The sequence below is a fragment of the Sceloporus occidentalis genome, unplaced genomic scaffold, assembly GCF_023333645.1.
Source record: "Sceloporus occidentalis isolate IW3139 unplaced genomic scaffold, rSceOcc1.0.p SCAF_336, whole genome shotgun sequence".
NCBI lineage: Eukaryota > Metazoa > Chordata > Lepidosauria > Squamata > Phrynosomatidae > Sceloporus > Sceloporus occidentalis.
This window is the reverse complement of record NW_028317316.1, coordinates 185,429-196,379: the sequence shown is the minus strand read 5'-3', so window position 1 is coordinate 196,379 and position 10,951 is coordinate 185,429. Positions and strand designations below refer to the sequence as shown.

Here is a 10,951-nt window from a genome sequence, read left to right as displayed (position 1 = left end):
TAGTCAATTTCCCAAAGCAACTCGCAGTGTTTCCTCCTTCTAATTACAGGGAAATGAGCTGTTTCTAATTACCTGTAAAGGCAGTGAAAAAATATAGTACAGATGGAACTGATCCGAGAAATGAGAAGCGCATGCTGTGAAATATTACAGTTCGGAAACACTCCTCTGCTCAGAGCTGAGAAAAAGGATGCTTTTCACTTAAAAGTGACAACCAAAACTGTGCATTGACCGTGAGGTCTAAAATTATCCAAAAAATCTTGTTCAAGCGAAATAGTATATTTTATGGAACAGACCGTATTCTTGGCAGATACGTGTTTAGATTTCCCATAGTAACTGCATAGATCTTAAGTCTTCTCTGTTTCTTAGTCTCTCTCTCTCTCTCTTATACACTGGAAAGAGCTTCCTCCTGAAATTCCCTCAAGAGTTTTACATACTTAAGGTTTTTACTCTCTTACTTGGCAAATTAGATTATAGGTGTTAACTTGAGATGTAACCACTACGTAGGGCAGGATTGGTTCTGTTTTCTTCTATGGAAAGTCTTGAATACATTTTTTTCCCTTTTTTTCATAATGCTATAATCTAGACTTGTAGCTCCATCTGCATGAGGAGGTGTATAAAAAAATAAAATGGTATAACGCAAAATGTATTAGATTCATTGCTTTATGAAAGAATGGCCGCAAATGAAAAAGTGTTTTTGGCTTATAATTTTTGCACTGTTTTGATATTTTTAAACATATTTTTATCAATAATGTTTTGATTAAGCAGGAATGCAAATATTGGTAAAGAATATGCAGGTAAGTAGAAGAGATTGGTGACTGTTATGTCAAGTCCTGCTGGACCCTCTATGCGGAGTCGAGTCAGCGCCTAGATTGGGGTATTCACCGAAGATAATCTTTTTCTCTAGGGTTGGAGACAAGGATACTACCGGAGCAGACATCAGAAAAAAACTCAGAAGCGAGGTAAAAAGGGCACGAGCAGCAACAAATTCCAAAATGAAGCAGAGGTCAGGACAGGCAGCAGTCAAACCAGGGCAAATACTAACCGAGGTCAAAATTTCAGAGAAATTACCAAAAGAACGAGTACAACAAACCAGCTCAACAATTGGGTACTGTAGGGTTGAAGTCAGGGGTTTAAATGGTGGCTGTTCTTAAAGGCTAACAGTCCCTCTGCTGAATGACCAGGGGCAGATTACCAGAGCCAGATCCAGGTGGATCCATGGGACCCAGGCGGCACTTAGACAGGGTTGGCAGTTTACCGCCCCAAGGGATGTTCTTTCAGAATAGATTTGTGGAGAAGTGTTTCTACACCTTATTCTGTACATTTAATGCACTTCCACAAATGGGGCAGTGCCACTGGAAAGCCTCTCCCCATTCCTCAAATAAGGGAGAGTGTGTGCCTAGAAGCTCTGACCTTTTGCGGAAGTTCACCTGGAGGTCAGGGCCACGGAGAAGCTGGCGAAGACATGGGGAGAAGTGGACAAAGAAAGAAGACAGAAGAACAACAAGAGGCAATAGAAGAAGCAGAGCTGCAGTATCATTCAGCAGAGATGGTGAAGACATTGAGAGAGAGTGTGAATGAGATTGTGAGAGAGAGAGACAGTAAGAGTGAATTTATTAATCATGAAACATAATGAGTGTGGTTGTGTTTAGTGGGCGGGGGCAGCATTTCATCCTTGGACCCATGCAGCACAATGTATTGAGCCTGGTCTGCAGACTGCCCTATTGGGTGATCTGGTTTTCCACCACGCCACTGCTCCATAGGCTGGTTTGAGAAAAAAAAGATCTCCCATGTAACTAGCCCATATTCACCATGGTGTATCCCTTACAAAAAAATTACTGCAGTTTTTCTGAAGTAATACTGCAGTTTTTTGGACATGAAAAAACTGCAATACTGCACTTTTACTGCAGTATTACTGCACATTTACTGCAGTTTTACTGCATTTGTACTTCACTGTACTGCAGTTTTACTGCACTTTTTTTTTTTTTGCAAACCTACGGTTGTACTTCAATATACTGCAGCTTTATTGCATTTGTACTTCCGTACAAAAATAACTGCAGTAAAACTGCAGTACAGTGAAGTACAAATGCAGTAAAACTGCAGTAAATGTGCAGTAATACTGCAGTAAGGCTAGGTTTCCACTTGGGTTTTTGTCCGGCGTTTTTTTTCTTGATGAAAAACGCCAAGAAAACTGCCACTGCATTTTCCTGCGTTTTGGCGTTTTTTTCTGGAGTTTTTTCTGGCGTTTTAGCCTTTCTGTGGAAATTGCTTTTTTTGACCTTAGGCAGTTTTTCCAGCCTTTACAAGTTAGAAGTTTCACCCAGCTAAAAGGGATTAGGATAAATGGCAAGTATCTGCCCTCTCCTGATGTCATTTACTTGGTAGACCCTTTTGTCACTTTTCTGTGGTTTGTAAGGCATGCTTTATTCCGAATGTCTGCTCCTCTGGGAAGATTGGCCCCAAATGATGATGCAAATTGTTTGCTGTTGCTTTTGGCACGCAGGATCCGGTCGCGTATGTTTGTTTGTAATGGCATGTTTGTTCCAAATGGTGTAAAATTCAATATGAACCAGTCCAGGACTTTGTTTTGTGTGAAACTGTTTGTTTTCAGCCTATTTCTCGTAGGACACACAGATACTGGGTCCATCCTCTGCATTGTAACTGTGGAAAAAACGCCATAAAAAACGCCAAGGCAATAAACCCACATGGCTTTTTCATGGCGTTTTTTCTCTCCCATAGACTTCTATTGGAGAAAAAAAGCCAAGATTTCTTGCAAAAAACGCCAGAGTGTGAACATGCTGCAGTTTTGAAAAACTGCCACAGAGCCCAAAAAAGCAGAAAAACGCCAAAGAGGACTGAAAAAACGCCAAACAGAAAAACGCCAAGTGGAAATGGCATTTTGCGATTTCCTATTGAATTACAGCTAACATCTGGCTGCAGCCGTTTTTCACAAAAAAAACGCCAGGTGGCGCTATTGGCGTTTTTATAGGCGTTTTTAGCAAAAAAAAAACAAATGGAAACCTAGCCTAAAAGTGCAGTATTGCAGTTTTTTCATGTCCAAAAAACTGCAGTATTACTTCAGAAAAACTGCAGTAATTTTTTCGTAAGGGATAGGCTCTGCACCGCCATACTTGGGAACTCTCCGGGTTTCATCCAAAGACCCCAGGTGAAACATCCCCAAGTCACTGTGGGAAAACTCCAGGTTGTGGGCTCCTTGTGGCAGCACGCCCCACTCCCACCCACTTCCCCAACAAAAATCGCCTGTGTCCCATGGTGTCCCACTGAACTCGCAGGACCACCCACTAACATCAGTGGGACCGCCCACGACAGCAGCAGGACCACTCGCATCCCTCAAGGGGGGCTGCAGGTAGCTGGAGCCAGAGAGTTCCCAGCTATGTGCAATGTGAATCTTTAAAATGCCACCAGGATATGTACTATATATATAAATCCTCCTAGCACTCAATAGATTAAACCCACATCTTCCTAATTTTGTGAAAAAAAATATGGAATATGGGGAAATAATGTCAATACGGTAACCAGAACTACACCTACACACTTTTTACTACAGCCACCAGGACATAAATCAGGAATATCTTGACAGAACTGGGACAGCTGACAACTCTGCTTAAATTTCGAACAATTTTAAGAAACTAGGATTGGTACAAAGTCTAATACTCAATTGTTAAGACAGTAAGAGTAAGTGGACATTAAGCCCAAATATTAGACATGTGTTGTAAATCACTTTTTCTTTAGATACTGCAAAATGTTTTATACATATATATATATATATATATATATATATATATCAAATAACAGATGGAATAAGTATCTTGTGATAATACCTTTTTTATTGGACTAACAGAATTTTGGAATGACAAGCTTTCGGGAGCTCTTCTCCCTTTCTCAAGTCTAAAACATTTCTGAGCAAAACGACACATAGAATTCTTATATCGTAGCTTATATCCTCGCCTTGTTTGACAAACAGGGATGAGGTGAGGTAGGTGATAGGGATGCATTTTACATAAGTGCTAATCTTTCCTTAAAATCCCTTTTTTTTAACATTCTGTCCACCCTTCATTTTATTGATTTCTGCCATCTAGTGGCGACAGGTCTGTACTACATTGATAATGGTGTAACAAAAGATTAAAGTTGTTTGCCACCCAGTGGTATAATATATTTACAACAGTTGCAAAATGCCAGGACAAGATAAGTTAATATAACATTGCATGTTCATATAATAAATACAGTTAGCCTGGACAACTGGATTAAAACATATACCAGTAATTTCCATAGACACAAACCTGTTTACATAGATTTATGCGTCATTCTAAGGTGGTGGGAAAACTAAATTTAGTTCACACAAAATCCACCAGCAATATGGGCTACATAGATTCATAGAGAAATCTCTTTTTTCTTCACAGATTGATACATGTTTCTGTAGGTTCACATGAAATATTTCTGTTTAAAGCAGAAGAAACTACTTCCCTGCATACCAATGTTCTGAATCCTACATCCATCAGGTAAGCAGGTAGGCTACTTTCAGCAGACATTGGGCATTTGGCATTGGGTGTTTGGGTTTTTAGCTGGTGGTGTGTATCACTGTAAGTTTATGCATCCAGAAGCCTCCACTGTATCCGTAATCAGGTCCAAGGTTTACACTCTTAAGATTTGCAGCCTTTAATTTTGTAGTTACTAACCAACCTATAATCCTATAAATGGATACCTCAATACTGACGTGATTTGATATTTGCTTTAGATAGTATAGCAACATAATATTTAGGAACATAACATGCACACATCTAAGAAACAGCAGCTGTTTATCTCTGTTTTACTGTTAGAGTGTAATTAAGCTATAATTGCCTAGTATAACCTGTATAACAGCATGTAACCTTGGCTGAATTTTAAACTAGGCTTATGGCAGCAGATCTAGGGGTGGCAGCCTCTGGGCCACTTCACTTGGAGGTTAGGGTTGCCTTCTTTTGCTGATAAATTTCCTGGACAGTCTGTGAAAGTTTGCTCCCAAGAGTGGGTTAGTGATGTAGTTATATGAGTGACTGCTCAAAAAATTGTGTATTGTTCATTAGAAAGAAAGGAGAGAGAAAAAAAGGTTATTAAAGACAGGTGAGAGGAGAGCATTCAAATGAAGCATTCAAATAGAAAAGATACAAATTTGGAAAAGGAGAGTGATGAAACAAAAGAAAAGAGAGAAAGAATGATGAGGTGAGGTGGAAAAGAGAAAAGAAACAAAAGATGAAAGGAGAGAATGGAAGACGGAGAGGAAAAGGGTGGTATGAGAAGAAATAGAACAGAAGAGAGAAAGGCAGAATAAAGACAATTGAGAGGTGAGGGGTGAAGAGTGAAACACACACAGCCAGACTAACACAACCAGACACACATACGCACACATAGATACTAACACTAGCAAACCAATCAACACACGCGCACACACACGCACACAGAAACACACACTTACCCACTCACACTAACATACACACACACACAGATACCAACATAAACATACACACACTAACATACTCAGACACACATATGCACTATGCAATTAACTTACCCTCGTGAAGCTTCAGTCAGTCTTCAATGCTGCTTGGGTGACAGGTGGCAACCCTACTAGGGGCTGATCACACTAGTGTGCCATAAAAAAAGCTGGCATGGGAGATTAAAGATCAGATGAATAGCCGAATCCAAACATGAAAAATAAAATTTAACAAAAAAAATATAGTGTAATATGTAAAGTATAAGTATGGAGGATCAAAATCTGCAAGGACTCTTACATTAGATAGGGCTTCTCCCAAGCCCATATATATGCGTGGGTGATTTGCGAATCAGATAAGCGGTAATCTTCAATTTCTTTCTCCCGAAATGGACTTCAAACTGTTAAACGGTTCTTTGTGATAAAAGGCACATAGAAAGACACCGAAAGAGCACATCATTTTTACTCATCTGAGACTCCTATGCTGTGCTCTTTCATAGTTCTTTCATAGCTCTTTAAAGCTTAAAAACCCCCTGGTAGTCAATCCCCATTCCTGATTGGCTAAAGTCACTTGACCAGGTTCAGCCAATGAAAAGGCAGGAGGAAGAACTAGTTGCTGATTGGATGTTAGTCAGCTGACAAGACTTAGCCACTCAGCAGACAGACCTTGGTTCCTTGTCTCTGATTGGTGACATTATTGACCAATCAGAGGGCTGTGGTTTAGGGCCAGTTGTTGATTGGCAATTGTGGTCCCCTGAGCAGGTTCTGCAGACATTGAGCCAGCTGTTGACTGGATAGTATAAGCAACTGATATGACTTAGCCCATCAGGAGGCTGAAAGGCACAAACAGTCTCTTATCAATGACAGTGCATATATAATATTCCAAAAGGCACACACTCAGGTACCTCTTGCAAGAAGGGTTATATAACAAAGTCAAGCAGTTTAAACTACATCTCTCCAGTAGGCTCGCGAAACACATAAAGCAAGAAGACCCTCTAGGCATCTGATTATGGTCTGTTTGGAGCTATTTTCTTATTTTCCAGACCTGCAAATTCACTGACTTTAACCAAGGGAGTTTCAATGCAATACCTGTTATATTTGCTTTTATGCCACGGTCTACAGATCACTACTACTACTACTGTAAGAGTAAGACCAGATGGCTTCACAAGGCTGGTTCACTAACCAAAATAGCGCATACGCTAGCGTTCCCTACAATTTGTAGCGACAACTACAAACCAAAGGAACATAAAACACACACTAAAAGAATATATTTTATTTCTATAAACTTAGGTGGAAATTCTGTTTCTATTGGCTCTGCAGAACTCTATTTAGTTGAGATTGGGTGTAGCAGACAGGTTGGCACATTTTCCATATTTCCATTACCTCCAAATTGGGATAGTAAATTATGCCACTCCACCAAGCTGTTACTGCAACAAAATAGATGGGGCAAATCATGCAGGACACCTGGGTTGTTATGTCCCACAGGCCTGTGCTGTTTGCTAAGCCCATGGACCCTAAATCATATGGGGGTATCGTGTAGCCATTATCTAGGCACAGAAAAATACCACTTTACTACCACCAACTTTACTACTGTCTCTATCTTTGCTTTCCAACCAGTTCCTTCTATCATTGCTCAAGTACACTCTAATAATGTATGGTTGATACATGGCTGTCTCTCCACAGCTATCTGGGGATGACACCAACTTTACCCCAAGCCCTTTATCTAAAAACTTAGAGGCCTCTGTCTAAATTTGGAAAACCAAATCTATAATTTTAGCATTTGTAATAATAATTGCTATAAACTCTGTTTCTGACAAGTGTAACGCAATTCATCAAGCTCCTCATCAGCTAATCACTGTGCGTAGGTTCTCATCCTGCATTAACTACGAAAGTGAGAAAAGGAAAAAAAGTTTAACAAGTAAAGGAAGCCCCATTCCAGTTAGATTTGAATATCCGCCAACTCCACTGAAGTCCTTATTCCAAGGTATGTGGGATAATGGTTTCATTGGCTGATGCTTGCAGAGTGACCACTCAATGGCTGGTTCCACACTCTGCAGCCAAACCCGGCAAAGCATGCAACTGGATTTTCTAACCCCTCCTGTACCGAGGCCAACACTACGCCGCCTTAAAAACTGTCCAAACATACCTTCTCCAAAACCACACACAACTGCCACAAAAGCTCAGTTGAAAAGTGCCGCCTAGAAACCGGGACATGGCGCCCCTTCCTGATCCCCTGCACCACCTGCCACACCACAAAATGTTTAGTCAGGTTCTCCCAATCTTGCCACTTAAAATGAAATGCCGACGCTGGGCCATGCTGTCCTGCTCGTAACCCTGGCAGGGGCTGCCATTTTCCTGCTCGAAACCTGCCTCCTGGGCTGCGATAGTGAGTCTCCCTGATGCCTTACCTCTGTACCAGACCAAGAGCTCAGAAGTTCCCAGGTATGATCAGTATGGTCAGGTAAGTATTTATACAGTATACCAAATTGTATTACATTGTATTAGATTAAAAATAAATAAATTATTTAATATCCTATTTTATCCCTTAATACAATTTTTCAAAATTCAGTGACCCGTGGTAACCTACACAAACTGTTATACTGTACAAAATTATGGTAATATTTTATCTAAATCATTAGCGCCATAATTATGTATTACATATCATTATACGTTTGTACATTATGTACCAGATTGTATTACATTTTTTTTTTTTCAAAAAAGGACACAAATCTTTCCATGCCAAGATATTTTGGGAAGATACAGAGCTAATTTTTTACTTGCTCATAAAAATAAACCTTTCTTTTTGTGTGCATCATACCCAAGAACTTAAAAGATTATTTAAAAGATCACTGTAGCTGATGCTGGACATTGATTTTACATCAACACTTGTTTACATTTCTATGTTAAAGATTTATTTCCTTAATCTTTGAAGTCTGTTGTGTATTCACCATTGATGAATGTGTGTGGAGATTAGTCTGGAGCTGATGTTGTTTGGATAATCCCATGCCATTATGTTATGTGTTAATTAGGTTTATTATTTCCGTATTTGTCAATTTCCCCTACTCTGGTAAAGTGGTTATATAAACTGTACCCAGTCCCTATAAAGAGTTTTGAGTTGCATCCTCACTGGTCTGTCATGTTTGGTGATACGGTTCTTTGGGAGACCTTTTTCCCCCCAAAACCCGCATACAAAAATATACAAAATAAGCTACAGTATAAGTATACAACTATTATGTCATGTGATGGAATGCATACTCTGCGTTAAACTAGATATCCATAACACCTACTTTTTTTAGTAAAAAAAAATAGATTTCCCTTTGTGAAATATCAGGTGATTATAAGGATGTCACATGACTTGTGTAATTGGGCCCACTTTCCAGGAGGTAAAAATACATCCTGACCCCTGGCACCTAGATGATTTAGGGTTAAGCCTTTTGAATGGTTTCAAGGCTGGATGATTTTTCCATTTTCAGGTTAAAATTGTCACGTAACTATCAAAGTCATTACAAATGATGGATAATTATCGGTATTTCAACCCAAATACTATTTTATTTTGAAGCAGAAATACGTCTGATCAATTCCAGCATGCAACATAAAGATTTAATTAGTCACCTATATTATATATTGGGTTTGCTGATTTACTAAGCATAATCATTACATGCAATTTGCAAACATTAATTTCCTGTTTTTGCAAACCGGGTAATCTCATATCTCAGATAAGGGCTTCTGTGGAAAATTACTACATCCCTAATAGATATGTTTGCTAGGAACACTCTCCTTAGCAACTGGAGAGTGAAAAGCAATTTAGTAGTTTTAAAGTTTGATATAATTCTGGTTAATGTTTAATTTCTGTCAGAAACAATGTTTAAGACGTGAAAGTGGCATTAACGGCAATCATTTTCAGGAAGAAAGGCTATCATGTGAATGGACTAGAAATACTGACAATACATATAGGGTAAAGAGACAATGAGTTCTTTATTGAATTGTTCCAACGGAGAGCTAAATGGTTCAGGTATATGGAATCCCCACATTGTTCTTGCATTGGGAATCCCCCAAATGATAACCAATTTAGTATCTGCTGTTTTTAACTGCATAGTAATTGTTACTATAACTTTTTCTAAAGATCTGAGTCATCCTATTTTCCTACTCTTTTGCAATCTGGCAGTATCGGATTTTCTGGTGAGTGTTTCTGGATTTTGGATCTCTCTTATCTTTATCGCCCAACCTGACAGCACCATTCTGGGCTCTTGGAAGATCCTCATTGCATATGTCTCTTACGCCATATCCATTCTATCCACCATTTATAACTTGGTAAGCATTGGAATAGAGCGCTATTTGACAGTCTCAGGGAAGACAAGATTTAGCTGTAGAGTTTACAGAAACCAAGTCCTGTCTGCAGTATTTATTAATTGGACCGTAGCTATCATTTTAGGCTCCCTGCCGCTGATGGGATGGGATTGCTTGAAAAATGTTGGCAGTCTGTCTACTCTTTATGGACCATTTTGTATTGACTACTTAGCGTTCATCACTATACCCAACTGCGTGGTTGCATTTGTCCTGCCGTTGATTACTTATATTGGAATTATCTTAATTGTAAGAAAGCAGAAGCTTTGCATGCAGGTACACGGTCATAATGATGGCTCCTACAAAGCGGCAGAAGTACAAGTGGCCAAGACCTGCATTTTTATCTGGATACTTGCAGTCATCTCTTATGCCCCTTTTTTTGGAGGGGTCCTCTGGGATGTTGTCCATACAGTTTGCCCAGAAGAATTACAGACAAGTGCCTTTGTGTTCAGAAATCTCAGCGCAACATTGATCACACTTAATTCTTTGGGAAATCCCATCATTTACACTCTGAAATTCAAAAGTCATGGAAACAGTTTTATGTTTTGTAAATGCCAATCCAGCAATCAAATATCAGCCCAAGCTCTTGGAAATATTTGACTTTACCATGGACGTTTGTATATATATACCTGTAACAAAGCCACATTTGGACAAAATCTCTTCATTATCATTTTTCAGCCATACTGCATGTTCAATTTTGACTTGATTTGGTGTTTAGCTTCACATTAATGTTGGTTGCATTGGTATTTTTACCATTGTGCATCATTTATGAAGTTGCTTTTATGCAATGCACACTATGCTTTTATATTAACTATATGTTGTACATATACAGAGTCAAGTGCCAGTCTTTATAAACATAACACGTTTTTTCTATGATGAGGTGTGATTCATACGGACTATGTCAGCCAGTAGGAATGTCAGAATTTAGAATAAATAATTATAAAAAAGCATCCCTGCAAATATCAATGGAAAATACAATGTTTTACACTTTAAAAAAAAATCTATATAGCATTCATGTTTTGGATTTTAAGAATCTTAATTATGTATGTTAACAAATGTTGGAATATATTTGTTAATTCATTTTCAAATTGGCAAAATTCAGTGTAACGAATCAATACAAAA

The 10,951-nt window shown here is 38.9% G+C and overlaps 1 protein-coding gene across 1 annotated transcript; it reads left to right on the top strand.

The window, feature by feature from the left end:
- Positions 1-9,451: 9,451 nt before the first annotated feature.
- On the top strand, positions 9,452-10,429 carry LOC149274315 (lysophosphatidic acid receptor 1-A-like). Its single transcript, XM_089505645.1, has one exon. The coding sequence runs from the start codon at positions 9,452-9,454 to the stop codon at positions 10,427-10,429; it is 978 nt and encodes a 325-aa protein (XP_089361771.1).
- Positions 10,430-10,951: the final 522 nt, after the last annotated feature.